The 18,939-nt window shown below is 52.1% G+C and overlaps 1 protein-coding gene across 1 annotated transcript; it reads left to right on the top strand.

The window, feature by feature from the left end:
* Window positions 1-237: 237 nt before the first annotated feature.
* On the top strand, window positions 238-7,721 carry LOC309684545 (homeobox protein EMX1-like; the record flags this gene model as incomplete). The annotated part of the gene is made up of 3 exons (XM_082500442.1): window positions 238-507; window positions 1,255-1,440; window positions 7,554-7,721. Coding segments are annotated over 3 exons (624 nt in total), but the record flags the coding sequence as incomplete, so codon positions are not given.
* Window positions 7,722-18,939: the final 11,218 nt, after the last annotated feature.

Raw genomic sequence — 18,939 nt, 5'->3', positions numbered from 1 at the left:
TTTCCTTTCCTTTCCTTTCCTTTCCTTTCCTTTCCTTTCCTTTCCTTTCCTTTCTTTCCTTTCCTTTCCTTTCCTTTCCTTTCCTTTCCTTTCCTTTCCTTTCCTTTCCTTTCCTTTCCTTTCCTTTCCTTTCCTTTCCTTTCCTTTCCTTTCCTTTCCTTTCCTTTCCTTTCCTTTCCTTTCCTTTCCTCCGATTTTCTGTACTTTCCGCTTTTCTTCCCTGTCCTTTCTTTCCAGTTCCTCTCCATCCCCGTCCCCTCGCTGTCCCCGCCGCGATGCCCTGGGGGGTCCCGGGGGCCGGGCCGGCCCGGAGAAGCCCAGATTAGGGTTTATCTGCCCGGCACCGGCACCGACCCCTCGTCCGGCTCCAGGCTACGGCGGCTCCGCCGGAAATTGCTCCGCCGGGAGTTGCGGCCGCTGCCGGCGGCGCCCGGGGGCATCGGCCCGGCGGGACACGGCTCCGGCCGGGCCCCCACGGCCCCGACCGGCCGCACCGGCCCCGGCCCGGTCCCGGGAGTGGCTCCGGAGGGTTCTCCGCTTCGGCCCCGCTCCCGTCCGCAGCCCGCCCGCCGCCTCCTCGGTCCCCTGCCTGCGCCGCTCCCTGCCCTTCCACCTGCCCGCATCTGCCCTTCCTCCAGTGCCTCCTTGCCGTCCTGCTTTCTTGCCTTTTCCTTCTTTTTTTCGTTCTTTCTTTTTTCTTTCTTTCTTTCTCTTCTTGCTTTCTTGATTTCCTTCTCTTCCTTCTCTCTTTCGTTCCTTCTCCCTTTCACTCTTTCTTTTCGTTTTTGTCTGTCTGTCTTATTTTTCTGTCTTGCTTGCTTCTCCCTTTCCCTCTCTTTTTTTTTTTTTCCCGTCACTTTCTTAGGCTGTCTCTCTTTTTTTTTCCTTTTTTATCTCCTTTTTCTCTCTTATTTTCTGTTTTTTCTCTGCCTCCCCCTTCTTCCTCTCTTTCTTTCCCTCTCTTGTCCCGTCCCCTTCCGTTGCCCCCATGCCCAGCCCCACCACAGGACCGAGGGCAGCCGGGGAGGGAGCGTGGCCGTGCCATGGGCACTGCGGTGCTCAGGAGGGGGCGAATGCTGCCAGCTTGGGACAGGGAAAGTGTCCAGGGCTCCCCCCCAATATCTCCTTGTCTGTCCTCCCCATGTCACAAGGCAAAAGAGAGGGTCCCGAACATCCCCCCGTGGTCCCACAGAAGGGGGAGCGGCAGGGCTGGGGGTGCCAGCGCGGGACCCTGACTCCTCTCTCTGTCCGCAGGGAGCGAGGGTGTCCCAGGAGAGCCTGCTCCTCCACGGCCCCTTCGCCCGCAAACCCAAGCGCATCCGCACTGCCTTCTCACCGTCACAGCTCCTGCGGCTGGAGAGGGCCTTCGAGAAGAACCACTACGTGGTGGGCGCCGAGCGCAAGCAGCTGGCCAGCAGCCTCAGCCTCTCCGAGACCCAGGTACCCCCGGCAGCCTCCCACCCGCCTGTCCCACAGCCCTCAGTCCCACCATCCGTCTGTCCGTCTGTCCGTCTGCCAGTGGGAGCAGCTCAGCATCGGGCGGCAGAGGCAGCTCCGGCACCGTGTAGGGCTGGGGCTGTGCTTTGCAATATCCCGGCTGGATTTCTTCAGGAATCCTGCGTGGAAACCGTGGCTGAACCGTGCGGATTCGCGTGGGCTCGGGGTGGGTTTGAGGGTTTTTTTTTAGCCACAGTGTTTGGTCGTTGCAGTCGTCCCCAGCAGGGCTTGAGGCTGGGAATGCCAGTCTCGCGTCGTGCCAGTCTCTGGAGCGGTTTGCCGGTGTTATTTCTTGCTTGCCTGGGGTGTTTTCCCGGAGCAATACACAGTTTTAAAAATCCAGTTAAACAAGGAGCAGCAATGTGAGACCCTTCCCCAGACAGCTGCAAAAATGCGCCTCGGTTGTGCCGCTTTGGTTTTGTACCCAAACACCGCGGTGCCCGAAAGTCAGGATGGGTGCAAGGATGGGTGTCTGCCGAAGGGCATTTATTTCAGCTGCAACTTTCCAATTTTTAGAAAAGACATTTCATGGGTGTTTTGAAATGATGAGACCTGGGGGGACCATAGGAATGAAAGGAAACAGAAAAGCGTACGGTGCTGGGGGAAAACAGGGGAGTCAGGGCTGAGCATCTCTGTCCAAGCCCGGTGTCCTGGTGAGCAGCTATTCCCAAACGCTCTGGGTGAAGGTACGCTGTTTCCCATCGTATTCAGTAACTGAGTCGATGGAGAAAGTTCTCTCCGAATTCTGGCTACGTAGCTTGACCTATATTCTGAATTAATTTAATTTTTATCCTTTAATTCAATTGGAAAATAAAGCTGGAGCCGTGGGTGTTCCCGGTACCCGCCTGGCTCATCCTTGCCGAGGCTCTGCCAAGCAAAACCTCCAAATGCATCTCTGCAAAAGGGAAGTTACGGGGAGGAAAATGTCACTGTCATGGGGACAGTGGAAAACCTCAGGTGCGGCTGTCAGGGAGGATGGACCAAGCCCCCAAAATCCAGAGGCCGTTTGTATCCTGATGCCAGTGCTATCCTGACTCCCACAGCCCCACGGCTCGCAGGGCACGGCAGTAGCTGCCGCCCCAGCTCAGGTCCTTTCCTTGCTGCTTCTGTCACCTCTCCGGGCTGAAAATGATGTTAAAGGAAAGAAAAAAAAAACAACAAAACAAACAAACAAAATCCAAAGGTCAAAGAACAAACAGTGACTTGCCTGGGCGGAAAGGGCAGCTGCGGGATGCCCGAGGGTGAGCTCAGTGAGTCTCTCAGATTTTGCATTATTGCCCCGAGCCTAAATGTAATAACGCAATTTATTGGGGAAAAAGCAGAGGCATCCGTCCTCTAAATCCGGGTGGAGATTTAGAAATGGAAAGAGGCAATATAGATCTATTTTCTTTTTTTTTTTTTTTTATCCACTGCAGCGTATTTTGTAGTATGGTATTTCCATGGTTTTGGAAAGCTGCTGCAACCGCTCGGCGCAGGGTAATTCATCACCTGCGGGCAGGGAGCGAACGCGGGTCACGGCTGAGGCGTTTGCGGGGCTGGGGCCGGCTCCCGGGGGAAGAGAGTATCAGGCTCGGGACCAGCGGTGGCAGCGAGTGGCCACAAAGCATCCCCGAAGGCGGCGGTGGTTTGCATGGGGGTCTGCGAGGCGGCAGGGAAGGCTTTTTCCCTTTCGGCTTTGTGGCTTTAAAAAAATAATCTTTTAAAACATCTTTTAATTACCTGGAGGGAAATAACCCCAATGGGCAGTGGGATGTGATACAGGATGGGCATTGAAGTACCGGGACTAGCAGGGTGGAAGAGCAAAAATTACAAAAGTGGGCATATTATTATTATTATTATTATTATTATTATTATTATTATTATTATTATTATTATTATTATTATTATTATTATTATTATTATTATTAAATTAATCCAGTGAGGAATCCTGCGCACACGCAAACCTCCTGTGGAAAACCACCCCCCGTCCTCGGTGACACGCATCGCCGGTGTGACAGTGGGTGCCACAGGCGTGTTTTCACCCACGGCAGGGATACCCGGCCCCAAGTCCAAACCCACGGGTGGGTGTGTTTTATTATTTTCAAATGGGTTTAGCGGCTCTGAGAAGGGGCTGCTGGTTATGGCGGTGTCTGGCCCTATTTCACAGCTGCTTTTTTCCACTGGAAAAGGGAGCCGTGCCCGGTCCGGGTCCCCCATCCAGGAAGCAACACCTGGAGCAGCCCAGGGGGAAGGTGAAAAGGGTAGGGGTACCTGTCCGGCATCAGGAAATGCCTTGGGATATAGGGTGAGGAAGGGTGGAGGTGTTTAACCCCTTCCATCCTTTCTCCTGCCAAGGTGCTGCATTAGTCTGGGATGAGACGGGCCCGTGACACAACAAAAAAAAAGGGATTGGGGGAAAAAAGCAGCGGCAGCTCATGGTCCCGAAGCAAACACAAGTGTTCAATAAGTGGGATGAGGCTGGAGTACGCGTAGGGAGGGCTCTGCGGGGGGATGCGGGGTGGCCTGTGCAAGGAGCCATCTGTGGGGTTTGCGTGTGACAGGATGATGTGGGGGGGGACACGGCACGGTGTGTATGAGGTGGATGGCATAAGGAGCCCGGCGTGCGGCGTGCAGCGGGGGTACCGGGCAGCGTAAGTGCACGGGGGCTGGTGTGCTGTGGGTGGGATGCCTCTGCCGGGCAGGTGGGGAGCGGGGAGGAGGTGGGGGGGTACCAGGCTGCAGTGGTGCGGGGCAGGGCATCACGGGCGGTTGCACCACCGTGCCCATCGCCAGCGTTGTCAGGTCGCTTCGCCTCCCAGGGGAGCATGCTGAGCTGGGAAATAACTTCCCTGAGTTAATTTTGCGCAACATAGCCTGGGCGTGCGGGCAGACCCTCTCCATCCCCAGCAGCATGTGGTGCTGACCCCACTCGGGGGTCTCAAATCTGCCTTCCCAAAGCAAAGGCATCACCCTGCCTCCTGCCAAGTGGGAGGTTTGGGGTGATTACAGAGGCACCCTGTATCCCAGCATCCCTGCCCGGCTTTGGGGTGATTACGGAGGCACTGTATATCCCAGCATCCCTACCTGGCTTTGGGGTGATTATGGAGAGACCCTATATCCCAGCATCCCTGCCCGGCTTTGGGGTGATTGTGGAGGTACTGTGTAGCCCAGCATCCCCTCCGGGCACCGTGTGTGCAGGGATGGAGGCACAGCAGCCCTGGCCAGCGGGTCGGGGCTGGCTGGACTTCACAGCCGCTCTGGCAGGAGCGGTAATAATTAACGAGTGGATGCCTGGGAGTCACGGGAGGAGAAAGATGAGCATCCCAGATACAGCCGGAGAGTGGCTGTGCTGCAAAGCCCGGGGCTGGCAGTGTTTTCCTCCCAAGGACCATCCCCAAAAACAAGCTCTTAAAAGTTTTGGGGGGTTTTTAGAAGAAAAGTCCCAGCTGGGACTGCAGGCATAGGCGAGGGTGCAGCACTGATGCCTGGGGAGCTCCGCTGCCCTTCGAGGTGGTGGCACATTCAGGTGATGGCACAGCATGAGTGGTGTCACTGTGTCTGGCCCCAGGTGATGGGGTTGGTCCCTCGCAGTCACAGTCCAGACCCATCCCTGTGCCCTCAGCCTTCAGCAGGGTTTGGGTCATAGAGCTGTTATTCAGGGGAGCTGCACACGAACCCACTGGATTTTAAATGTCCCCAGTGTGATGATGGCAACGTCACCTTTCGGGCAGAGCTGCTTCTCTGGGTGCTGCCAGCATCCCCGAAGCAGGGTGTGATTTCTCGGTGGACGCAATGGCCCGTGGGGTGTTGCACATGAGTGGGAGTGCATCGTGCATGCAGGTGAAGCAGTGGATGGGAGCTGAGTATAGAGGCAGGACCGGGATGCAGGAGCCGTCCAGGGATTGTCCCCATCCCGCAGCAGGAGCACAGGGAGACGCTGGTGACCCTGGAGGGCAGGGCAGGCCCCGAGGAGCGCCGTGGCGGGGACCCCATGAGCATCACACCAGTTGGACACACAAATACCCGGCATGACAACGGTTAATACTGCAAAGGGTTTGGGAAGGGATAAAACCCCCGGGCTTGGGGGTTTAAACCAATTACTCTTGGAGTCAGGATGAGGCATCATAGGGGGCAGCTTATCCCCCAGTTGCCCACTGTGCGGTTCTCACACTTCTCTCATTGTGGCTTCTGGGCTGTTGGAGCGAGGGATACGGTATCAGAGGGGTCAGGGAGCCCATCCAGACTGGAAACACCCCCGTTCCCGCAGCCGAGACAGTCGGGAAGCACAGGAAAGCCTCATCCTGCAGGAGACGGTCGTATCCTGGTGGGTTTCTCTGAGCTGAACCAAGCTGTGGAGGAAAGGCTTTACATGCGGGAGCTGCTTCACACCCACCCCTGATTTCCACAGAGCCTCACTCAAGCATCTTAATTGCTTTATGCCTTAGTTTCCCCTTCTATAATTTAGGGATAAGGCAACTTCCCTGCTCCCAGAGGGCTGAGAGCTTTAATTAAAGTTTGTAAAGTGCTTTGCAGTTGTTGAATGAAAAGCACCAGCTCAGTATTGTTCCAGAAATGCCCCAAAGCAAGGAAAGCAAATGGTTTGAGACCGGGGCGGGGGGGTGGTGGTGGTGTTATAATATATACCGGTGCCATAAAGCAGCTGTTTCAATAGCCTAAGCATGCCTTAAAGTCAAGGGCTCGTACTGCGCTGGCTGCGCGGCACCCTGCAAGGGTTTTGCTCACCTGGGGAACGTGGCGAGGTGCGAACGCTGTCCTTCACCTCGCCACAAAAGGCTCCGGAGCAGAAAGCAAGTGTCGCCTGCAATAAATGCAGAAGGAGAAGGGGGAAAAGCCGAAGGGGGGGAGGGGGGGGCGGTGGGCGACAGTCCCGGAGGACAAGGTGCAGCAGCGGCTGCTTGGAGGGGTTGTGGGCACCACACCACCTGCAAGCGGGTAAATGCTTCAGCCTGGCCTGTGCTGGGCCAGCAGTGGTGGCCGAGCAGCGGCACCTAGTGTCCTGTGGGGCCTGGGAAGCCGGACAGTATCCCACCACTGCTGCCGGCAGCATCCCGCATCCCCATCTGCGGCATCCTGCATCCCTAACTGCAGCATCCCACATCTCTGCCTGCTGCAGCATCCCGCATCCCCGGCTGCACGGCATCCTGCATTGCCAGCCGCATGGGTGCCCGCAGCATCCCACACCACCGATGACGTAGGTGCTTTCAGTATCCCAAACCGACTGCAGTGTCCGTGCTGCCGTGTCCAGCCCCTGCCCCAGGCTGTGCTCCCGGCGCTGGCATCAAGGGTGTGTGGGGTTGGAGCAGGATGCTCTGGGCCTCGGGCAGATGAGGAGGACGTTATCTCCAAGGATGGAGATGCTGCTGCCTCTCCAGGCTCCTGGGACAGTGTTTGACCACTGTCATGGTGGAAAAGGCTTCCTGAAACCTAGATGAGGTAAATTAATGATCTATAATTGTAACTATATTCTGTCTAGAATTAGTTACCTGGTTATACACAGTCCGGCCCAAACCTAATGATGCCACCCTAGCCCTGGGACACAGGTCCTCACTGGAGGTGTGAGGATGGCTCTATGTGTTGTCCCACACGGTCATTGGAGCCACGGCCGCTGTGCTCATGGTGTCACCTGTGGCATCCTGCCACCAAATGAAACAGGACCAGGTTTGGCTGCCCCTGCCAGGCTGTGCCGATTGGGGCACAGCCCTGAAACCAGGGTGATGGGCACCAGGTTGCAGTGCTGTAAGGAGGGTCCCGTGTGCCTGCTGGCCCCGTGTCTGAGGTGGGATTGAGTGTCTTTCACCTGTCTTGGGTTTCTCCTGGCCGGGATGGGCAGCAGAGCAGACCTGGGAAGCTGCAGCATCTCGCAACCTTGTGTTTGTCTCCCCCATCCCACCTGGCCACAAAAGGGAAACTGAGTCAGGGCAGGGTGGCAGTGGGAGCACTCCTGTTTTTCTGATCTCCGAGGAAAACTGAGCTTGCTGCCTGGTTGCAGCACCATCCCTCGCTGGGGCCGGCAGTGTCAGGACCCCCGTGAGCGCCCGTCTCTCCCTCTCCCCCAGGTGAAAGTGTGGTTCCAGAACAGGAGGACAAAATACAAACGGCAGAAGCTGGAGGAGGAAGGACCGGACTCGGATCAGAAGAAGAAAGGTTCCCACCACATCAACCGATGGCGCCTCGCCACCAAGCAGTCGAGCGGAGAAGACATCGACGTCACCTCCAACGACTAAGGCAGGGACAGGCTCCTGGTGCAGCCACCATGGAGAGGAACCCGGGGGAGGAAGGGGGGGCACAGGCGGCATCGCCAAACGAACTCTAGGGACATCATTGAAGCCACCGCTGCCGCCGCCTGCTGCCTTTCCTCCGGGGCGCCCGGCATGACCGGGGACCCACACCCCGTCCCCCCCCCGCCGCCCGGGGCATCCCTCGGAGGTGCTTTTCGGGAAGTTCCCGCCGCCGAGCCGAGGAGGAAGAGGAGGCTGCCGGGGTGCCCGCAGCCCCAGGACGCGACCGCGCATCCTCCTCCGCGCTGGAAGCCGTCCGTCAGCCATGAGATCAAATAAAAACGTCCTACCTAGAAGCTCAGTGTAACCAACCCCTTTTTCATTTTCCTTTTTCGCTTTTTTTTTTTGCCTCCCTCCTTTTCTCCGTTTTTGTTTTTTTTTTTTTTTTACACAGTTTTATTTTAATTTATTCTTTTATTTTTGTGCCTGTGTGTGTGCGTTCCCTGTCGTAGGTAGTCAGCAGCTGTAGTGTGTGTTACTGCGTGGTAATAAAAAGCAAAATCCGCTGGAAACCTGTCTGGTTGCCTCAGTAGAGGAGGGGGGACAACAAGGGGACCGTCCCCCTCTCCTATTGCTGGTCGAACAGCCGTGGGGAAACTGGTGTGGGGGGAACCGGGTGTCACTGGGGAGGGATGGGTCCCACAGGAGCAATGGAGCCCGGAGAGCTTGGTGGCCCCACTGTGGTGGGTGTTGGGGGGATGAGGATGGCCGTAAGGATGGGGGTCTCCCTCGGGGGTCCCCAGTGGAGCGGGGCCACCGCCAGGGTGGCCGCAGGTATGAGAGGTATGCGGCAGCTTCGGGGCCGGCAGATTCACACCTGCGTCAGGGATTGAATGTCGGGAGAGGCGGGATCCAAAGGGCTCTGGCTTCCTCCTGATCCCCCGGGAATATCCTCGCCTGGGGACTCCCCCGAGACACGGGGTGCCAGGCGATGGCAAAGGCAATGAGGGACTTGGGTGGGGGGGTCTTGGGAGACAAAGGACGAGCGTCATTCCCACACCTCGCTGAAGTTTGGGGGAAAGGATGCTTACAGTAATTTTAGATACATATGTAAAAATATAAAATATATATACACACAAATATAATAATTATATATACAATTTACCATATATACACATATATATACACAGTTATACACATACATACATGCACACAATATATACATATGTGTATATAATGAGTATACTGTATTTTATAATTTATATTACCTATAAGTCTATAGACTTACATATTTTATATATTTACATATTGTTTTATTCTCTATATAATAGGTTATAATTATATATAATATTATACACACACACAAATATAATAATTCCTGCTGCTGGGAAACTCCCTCCCCACATCCCGTCGTGCTGCAGGGAACAGCCCCATCCCTGGCAGCTTCTCCCCCATAAAACCAGCCCATAAGAAACTTGTCAGTTTAGACCAGACCTTTGAATCCCGACATCCTTCACGTTAAATGGCCGCACAGAGGTTGGACCACAGCGCCAAGTCTTTAAACTCTTTTATTCCAGACAGATCCGAGTGTTACACAAAGTGTCGCGGTCGGTAACTCTATCGAGAAGGTTAAAAAGAGGCGGTGTGCGTGGCAGGGTGCCCGAGGGCGGCGGAGGTACATACGCCCGCCGAGGTCCGGCAGAGGGACCGCTGGAAGACGTGCCGGTGCTGACGGGTGACTCCCTCCCTGCCGTGTCCCAAGGGACTTGCCATTAACGCGGTTATAAGGTGCATTCAGATCAGGTCCCAGAGGGTGATTGCATGAAAAGGGGCAGCTGAGGATGTTGGGTGCAAAATAAGCCATAAGAAAAAGGGAAAAAAAGCCAAAAGTGGACATTTCCTAAAGCAACCCAGGGAGATACCTGGGGCTGGGGGTATCTACCACCACCAGGAGTACTTCAAGCCTCCACTGTCTCCACACCCAACACTGGGAATGCTCTCAGAGCCAGGGCAGCTTCTTGGGTGAGCTTATTTGTACCCTAAAAAGCTTCACTCAAAGGCTGTCAGGGTTTTGCTGCAACACGCTGGCAGTCCTGTGCTCCCCCCACATGGCTGAAGGTCATCTCAGGCTCCGGATCTCCATCACAGCCCTTCAGGAGGAGCCGATCGAAGCAGAGGGGACACCTACATCTCTTGGCTACGGGCATCGGTATAACCCTGAGATCTACCAGTATCGCTTATCCCGGGGTGGCAGGGTTCAGCATCGGCCGGGTTGTCCCGCATCCCAACGATGCGTGGTACCAGCACGGGCAGCAAACGGGGAGACTGGCTGCCTGTCCTGCCCTGCCAGGACCTGGGCATCTGCCCACGCCTGGCCACACGCAGGGAGGCAGAGCAGAAAAATGAGCAGCAAGCGAAAATGGAAGGATCTGAGCCCCAAGCTTAAGGGTGGGTTCAGGACACGGGCAACACAACCCTGGGATTGTCCCCTGGTTGTCCCCTGGCCAGCTCGGGGAGCAGCCAACAGACACATCTTCCAGGAGGGACTCAAAACTTCTCGCTGGCACCTTTTGCTGCAACCTGGTCCTCATTATTTCTTAATTAACATATCCAAGAAATCAATTAACTGCGACATTTCTAATTAAATACTACAGGAGATGATCATCTCATTATTATTATCTGCTGAGGTGAACAACTTGATGTGTGTGGTGGGTTTTGCGCTCCCCATTTCTTCCACTTCCCCAATTATAGGAAATAAGAAATGCAAATGGTTGGGTTGTTCTCGCAAACCAAAGGCTCCTTTTTGTACATTAGGGAAGTCGAAGAGATTAATTAGCTATTAAGTGAATGTGCTTAATATTATCATTAGCTGTTGTGTGTAGTCTTTTCTGGCACAATTTGCTGTCCTAATAAACAGTACTAATGTGCTACCGCTTCCCCCAGCTCCATGCTTTTCATTCCTAATGCTGTAGGACGAGTTAAACATGGTATTTTAGTGCTTGCCGGCGGTCCTATCACGGCTGGCAGCAATCATGCTGAGCCGGTGCTGGAACTGCGGTACGAGGGATCCCAACCTTGAGCTGCCCGTGAGCGAAACAGTCTTTTAAGATCCATAAGGGTCAGGTTTGTGTCTGCTGAGCCTTTCTGCTGCTTTTAAGTAAAAATGCATCTCAACACCTCCTGCGTTGGGATGGTGGTGGCTCAAAACCTGAACTGCATCAGCTGGCTTCAGTGTCCCAGCACAGGGACACTGTGGTCTCATGTTCCCCAAGTTTGGGACCATGGGGCCACCAAAACACGCTCCTCATACGTGCACCTCATCCTGCTCACCATCCCAGAGGACAAGCCAGGGGACGGTAAGGGGAAGGGAAGCAGAGATGGGTCTGCACCATCTTGACTGCCTGGACAAAGGGGATACACATGGTTTTAGGAGATTGGGGGTCAAGTCCTCAGGTTTCCAACCTCTTGGGCACCACTGCTGCAGATGCTACCTCACAATGCAAGACCTGCAGATGCTTTCAGAAGAGGTTAGAAAAGAGAACTGGACCCCACAAGGCGGTGGCTCTCCCTTCCCAGCTTCAAGCAGGAGCATCTTCCCAGTGCTTTGGGCAGGGGCCACAACATTTTGAGTTGCGTTTGAACAAAATTTGAGAGCAAACGTTGTTGCCAACCTGCCAGAGGCTGTGATCGGCTCTTAGAGATAAACACCGGCAAACGTCTGACTCAGGACCCCGGGATGTATTTATTTCTCAGCACAAACTCTGCCGAGTTGACTGAGACCCATTTTCATGACACATAAAGCGAAACAAGTTTGACGGGGTTTGTACGGGAAGATGATAAATCCAGACTCATTTAGACCATTTGATTGTCAGTTGTTCGACTGTGCAGCTGCTTTTGAGCCGAGCCATAATCTCGCAGTGCAGCTCCTCTGACATCCCTCAAGCTGGTCCTCACCCACTTGAGCAGGATCAGACCCCTGTGATTCACAGGAGCCGCGTGGCTTAACAAGCCCCAAGTCTATTCTCCTCCAAACCAACACAGTTCTTATTGAGCATCACTGGATTAACACGATGAGCATCCCCTGTTAATTAACGACCTGCACAGCCAAAACTCTGCAGGTGACGTGTGTGCAGGGAGAGCGTCCATACTCGCTTCCCATTGTGGAGGAAACTGGGAATTGGTTCTTTCGCAAGGCAAAACTTGCTCGATTCGTGCTTTTCCTCGGATGTCACCTGAAGAAATACAGCAAGTGAAGCCCTGACTCCTTTCCTCTGCTGCAAATTCCTCCCTTCATCTGTGGGCTCGGCAGGTAGCTAGAGCTCACAGCCACCGAAATCTTTGATCAGTGATCACGATGCAAAACCAAATCACCACCTCCCTCCTTGCTCCACCTCTCTGAAACCACCAAAAAAAAAAAAAAAAAGCCTGGGATGAACAAGCTTTGCAGCAGAATGGTTCAGGCAGCAACAAAACCCACCGGGGAAGGGGAAATGATCCACCCAGACAGACGCCGGAGCCAGGAAGCTTCTCCCTGTCAACACAAGAGGCTGTTTCTGTCTCAGCCTCGCATTTCCATTCAGGAGGAGGAAGGCAGCACGTTGTGCCTCCGTGCAACACGATGCAGCTTGGCTCCTAACTTCTGCGGGCTCAGTGAAGCCGTAAACTGAAGTTTTAGGCTCAGAGTAGCTTTTTCCCTGCTGCACGCACATGTGGATGTGTGTGCAAGGGGGTACCTGTACCCTCAGCATCTGACAGCAGTCCCCACCTCCTCCCACACCCTGCAGCAATGAAAAGGGTCCTTTTCAGGCACACAGCTCATCCCAGCCGGCTCTCCGAAGCCTTGCCGCTGCGGTTCCCACCGGCAGGCTGCTGTTTGGGGATTGCCAGCATCCCCACTCCCCTTCCCAGGGCTGGAGGTCCGCTCCCCTCTTCTACTGCTGCGGAAAGTTACTCGCCTCTAGGGCAAAATATGGGGCCTCATTCTGTGCTGTGCTGCCCATAGGACAGATGCCACCTCCCTGCACCCCCTCCAAATGCCACCTAGAGTGGATGGGGGTGGCCTCGCTTCCTCTGGAGCGTACATTCATCTCATCTAGTGCATTAGAGGAACTTTAGTGGGTCAAATTCAGCCGTACCTTACCCTGGTGTAAATCCAGAACAGCTTCATGAGCGTAACTGGACCCACTCTGTGTTTCCACCAGTGTCAGAGACAGGGAGCTGGCCCATGAACAGCAGCTATAGAGAGCCCAGAGCTGGCCTCTCCTCCTCCGCACGCTGGCATGTAAATCCACAAAACTGATTTGTTTCATGCAATTATTCCTGATTTACACTTGCGTGGGGACAGAATCAGTCTTCCTGAGCTGGCCCGACCGTTGTGTGGCTTCAGTTCCTACTGGTCTGACCCCAGCAAGGGAGTGAGAGCAGCCGACGGTGGAGGAGCACACAGCGGGGCTCAGGCCTCCTGATTTCAGGCATTGCAATAAATCATTTGAATACATTCTGCGTCAGTGGTGATTTGGTTTCCGCTCCTCCCCCCACCCTCCCCCAAACCCCCAACAAATTGGCATTTGAAGGATGACAGCCTGTGCGTTTGGCTTTGTCCATCACCGCCACGGCTCCATCCCTACAATGATCCCAGAGGCAAATCTGGCTGTTGGCATGGTCTCCTACTGGTGACCATGTTCAAAATCTGCATTAACTCCTCTGGTCCTCAGGGAGTCACTCAGGGTTTACTCTTGGGTACAAGATACCAGAAAGCCAAGTTATGGCCCCAAACCCATGTGAGGGCAGGATTTGGTGGAGTGCTGGCAGGACTTTCTCTGCCCTACTTTAAGCACCCCAAAGTGGAGTAGTCGAAGAGACAGACAGACAGCCGTCTCCAGAGGGCAGTTGACCCCTCTGAGGTTGCAGTCTCACAAAGCCATCAGCTTGGCATGGCTGCCAGGCAAAGCCATCCTCCCCACCAGTTTCTGCTTCAGGTCCTCTCTGCACCAGCACAAGGCTTTGGGCAGCGTTGGCTTTGCTGTCTGAAAGCATTGGCAAATATAGAGAAGGAGAAGGAGAAGGAGAAGGAGAAGGAGAAGGAGAAGGAGAAGGAGAAGGAGAAGGAGAAGGAGAAGGAGAAGGAGAAGGAGAAGGAGAAGGAGAAGGAGAAGGAGAAGGAGAGGGAGAGGGAGAGGGAGAGGGAGAGGGAGAGGGAGAGGGAGAGGGAGAGGGAGAGGGAGAGGGAGAGGGAGAGGGAGAGGGAGAGGGAGAGGGAGAAGGAGAAGGAGAAGGAGAAGGAGAAGGAGAAGGAGAAGGAGAAGGAGAAGGAGAAGGAGAAGGAGAAGGAGAAGGAGAAGGAGAAGGAGAAGGAGAAGGAGAAGGAGAAGGAGAAGGAGGAGAAGGAGAAGGAGAAGGAGAGAGGCTTCTAGTTGGAAGGGACCTACAACAGTCATCTAGTCCAACTGCCTGACCAGTTCAGGGCTGACCAAAAGTTAAAGCATATTATGTCCTCAGACAACTAGCTTAGCCAATTAGTTTAGATTAACTACCTTACTTTTAGAGGGTCTATGTTACGTGGGACAAACCCCATCCTTCATCTTTCCTTGTGCAAAGGCAAAGAGCAGATCAATTGTATTTTTGCTGTAAGATCCCTTCCTATTCAACGTGTGGGCATGTTGGCTTTCCAGTATCTTGAACCCTGGGCAAAAGCCCTTGTGGATATCCCTGGCAGTAGGCTCCTGTGACACAAAGTCTTGCAAGTGCAACAAATGGCAGGATGCCACCAGGACTGTCTGCAGAAGAAGGAGGGAGGGATGGAGGGCACACAGGCTATGACCTTCACTGTGCTAACAGAGCGTTGCACGCTGAACCATGGGAGGCTGCTTTTGCACATGATCACTGGGGCAGGATTGTCATGAAATTTATACAGAACACTTATCAAACACCCTACCAAGCGCTTCACATTCATGCACCCACTGATCTCTATGGAATTATTTTTGTGCAGTATCAGTGTTGAGATTTAATTCGCATTGAAAACAAAATTTGCTCAGTGAAGCCTACTTTCATGTAGTTAGGTATAACCATGTAAACACGCCGTTAAACATCCCTCCATGCAGTGCTATTAAGTTCTGAAATTCTTCTTTAGCTAGTTCTCTAAAGTGTTTGGATGTTTGTTTTGTTTTTTGTTGTTTTTTTTTTTTTTTGTTGCTGCTCCTGTTGCTAATTTAAAACTTTTAATATTAATCTTTTTGACTGGTGTGAGGTGTCAGTTCTTTGCAAGTGTTAATTTACTCCCAGTTCGCCGGGAGCAGTAATACGTTACTATCGCTGAGCTCTATTATTTGTTTTATCTTGTTGTTTTCTTTTTCCCAGTTGGGATCTCAAGTTTCTCCCTTTCCCTCCCCAGATCTTCTGGGCTGAGATGATCTGCTTCCACTTACAATCCTTTATTGTAGACTACAGTCTTACTGGTGGTGGCCATTGCGATTTCTGGCTCCAGCCGAGATGTCTCAATCTGTGAAATCAAAGAGGAGGCAAGATCAGAATCAATATCGAGTTGCTGTGCTGCAGCAGGAGCTTGACAGATCAATAAATTAAAGTGCAGAAGTATAATATGTAAATAATACAATATCACCCATGCCTTTTCCATGTCATTTTAATGTGCTTTACTCTGCTCAAGTCGCAAAACATCCCTGTTTGGATTGACTTGCATTACATGAAATGATGCACACTCTCTGTCTTCTAATATTCAATGAATTAGAGTGCCTCTGAGAATCAAATGGATTCCACCCATAGTTTTCCTGGAGACATCCCTTCCTTTTCCCACAGCCAAGGTCCCCTTGCATGGTGCAAGAAGGAATCCAGTCCCCGAAGCCATGGTTTGCACTGGTAGGGACTCGGCAAAGCCACAGGCTGCCTGGCGACAGGAGTGGACAATACACCCTCATTCATCTCCCGGACCAGGGCTCTATATCCTCCAATGAGGATGGATCATGGATAAAATCTGCCTACCACTTTCTCTGTCTCCATAAAATCTCCAGCCCTTTCCTAATTTTTTCCTTTTGTTGGCTTCACACAAAGCTTTCCCTTGCTCTGAAATCGCTCTGAACCTTTGCATCCCTGGGAGGGATTCATGGTGCTCCCGGTTCCCGCGGCAAGCAAAGATCCCGCTCCCAACCGGGACAGGGCACCTTGCAAGATCAGACTTTTCAAAATCCTATACATTGAATTGATGCTGTTGCTGACACAATGCTAGGAACCCACGTTAAAATCGAAATGCTTTTGAAAATGTTTAACCTAGTTAGACAAATTAGCAAAAATTTGTGCAAAACAATTTAGGTATTTAAAATATTCAATGTTTTTAAAAACTGGAAAAACTGTTCTTAGCTTTCAGCTGCAAAAACCCAACAAAATATAACATCAAAGCAATCTTAACATGAGGTGCAACATAACCCTTCAGCAAAGCTGTTAAACAGCTACTGAAGCATCATGGGAAATAGCACTTCATTTATTCAAATGCACATATGTCAGGTTTTTGCACCATATGTCATTCCAAGCTATTTACAGTAATAATTAAATCTTAATCAACGTTTAACCTCTGTAAAATGTTTGAAGGGATCTAATCACCCTTCAGACTGCACTAATGAAGGAGAAATATATAAACATAAAAAGAAAATGATGCATAGATAGCACACCAGAAAGAACAGTAATTGCAAAATTGTATTTCTTTTAAATATAATCAGCAAATTATGTAAAGTAAGCCAACGAGTATTTTAAGTGAAGACATCTTGGGTGTCAGAGGTGTGATCAGCTAATTTTGTACTGCTATCCATAACAGATGTAGCATATTTTCTTTTAGTGCCATTATTAGCAACTTCACCATTTCTTTCTGTGCTGAAACACAAAGTGAAGCATTGTGCCGGGGAGAGTACCCAGCAAAGGTGCAGGAGAGGCGATTCTCACGTACACCGGCACTGACGGGATCCATTTTGAGGGAGGATTAACTCTGCCTGGCTCTGACGCAGCTTTTCTTCCCATTGTTTTCTTATTTTTCTTCCAGAGACAGAAAGAAAAGCTCCGAGGCACCGGGGCTGGGTGGTTTCACCCACTGGTACGAAAATATCAAGGTGGGAAGTGCTTTAAAATGACCTGGAATTGGGTGGTCCAATCCTGACTGTCCATGCTGGTGGCAGCAGGGCTTGGGGACATGGGACAGCTTGGACAGAGCAAAACCCAACCTACTACTGGGACGTCTCCACAGAAAGCTAAGGGAGAGCCACCAACAATCTCTTCCTCTCCAATGGGGGATAGAGAGGTGGGAGGTCCAAGGAAAGCCATGTCTGCCTTCGGTGGACCCCAGATTAGTGGTCTGAAAGCAAGCTCTATGGGAAAACATTGAGGACTCAGATGCGCTGAGTCTAGAAGAGAGAATTTCAAGTGAGGCATAGTGGTATGTGCGTGTGCAAGAGGCTACAGCACACGCAGAGGAGAGGAGTAGTGTTTTGCTCATGCTCTCTTGGAACACAATTCAAAATGCATCGAGTAAGATCCAAGCTGAACAGCAGGAAGAGTATCCCAGTGGGAAGGAGCAAAGTATTGCAACCAAATGCTTGGGGAAGGTGTGGTGTCTCTGTGGTGGGAGGTTTTCAGCAGAAATTAGATGAAACCCATCAAGAATAGTTTAAGCAGAATTGGGCTTGTCTTGGTGGAAGGAGACAGATGAGATAACTGCTTGTAGGTCCTTTTGGCATGGCTGAGCTCTTCATTCATGGCAAGGCTGTACACAAGGCTGTTGGGATGGCTTTAGGAGGGACAGGACTGAGGTATGATAATTCAGAGACAGATTATGGTGTCTAAGCAGAAGGACAAGGGAATGAATGCCTAATGCAAGACGGGTATGTGGTCTGGGACTCCTTTGAAGAGCTTGAAAGAAGACAAAATCAGTCATGGGCATCGGTTTGGAGCTGTGTATTACTGAGCCCACTTAAGCCCCTTTCTGAAGCCTGGGAAGATGTGAAATAAATTTGCTGGAGAGTGACTGGGTGAACTGGAGCAATCTCTGTCGATTCCCTTCTGGCTGACTTTAATAAAGCAGATATTACGAACTGCTGTAGAGCCTGAGCTACAGGAGCTCCAATGGGTGCGTCTGCACCAATGAGACAGGTCAAGGAGGAACGTACTCCACAGCAGTACTGGCAAAGCCATTCAGAAATGCATCAGGATTAACTTACTCCTCTCACTGGGAAATCAAACGCAGAAGAACAGGGAGAGGCATTTGTGTGGTAGGCTACAGTTAGTAAGACAACATTAAGACACAACCTTATTGTGTACCAGTTCAGTCTTTGAATCCCTCAGGGTTTTTTGCTGGAAAGCTCAATTTCACCTATTTTAGTGAAATGGCATTGTGAAACAGATCTGGACACCAGAGTTTCTTGTGAAGTTTCTTGTGTCTCAGCTTCAAAGACCCCCAGCAAGACCCTTCTTGGTCATGGCCATGCTGGGAACCCCTTTAACAGGCAACACCTGCCATGGAGGGTGCTCTGAGGAACAGGTTCTACCCTGTTGGGACTACACTGATGGGACCTGCCCCACCCCACACAGGGAGACTTTGTCCTTTCCAACTGAGTGCCCACCATAGGACCGGGTTTGAATTGCGTCCATCCTCTTCCTCCTGATAAGGTAGATCTACCTGTGCTGAGGCAAAGGATGGATCCCCTTTCTATCTCTGGGATGATAGTGCTGAGGTGCCTACCAGAAAAGGGCCTTCAACAATGAATCCAGGAGAAGTCCAAGAGACAGGCAAGCTCACAACAGCACTGAGAGAACTGCGGTGTAAAAACACCACTCTCAGAGAGCACTACAAGGGGCTCATTGGGAAACAAAACACGACAAGCAGGCTTTCAGGCTGATGGCTGCATGAGCATCAGTGCAGCATTGATCGCTCGGTATCCCAACATACCATCATGGGAGACACTATAACGAATCAGCGGGAGAAGAATTAATTGCTTCACCCCCCTGTGAGGCTACTGGAAGCTTTGCTATAGATGCAGGGATCCCAACCCTTGCTGGGGACATGGCTAAGGTGCATCTCCAAACTCATCCAGAAATGTGGCTGGTGCTTGTCACAGCCCTTTGCAACACCTGGGAGCTGGTGTGGCCTGAGGACACTCTTCTTCCCTCTAGCAGACAGCCAAGTGCATGAAGAAAAAAGGGAAAAAAACCCAAGAAATGGTGTCCCCCG

The sequence above is a fragment of the Vanellus vanellus genome, assembly GCF_965231255.1.
Source record: "Vanellus vanellus genome assembly, contig: HAP1_SCAFFOLD_2076, whole genome shotgun sequence".
Taxonomy (NCBI): Eukaryota; Metazoa; Chordata; class Aves; order Charadriiformes; family Charadriidae; genus Vanellus; species Vanellus vanellus.
Note: the sequence above shows the minus strand (reverse complement) of the source record. Positions and strands in the feature narration are given on the sequence as shown.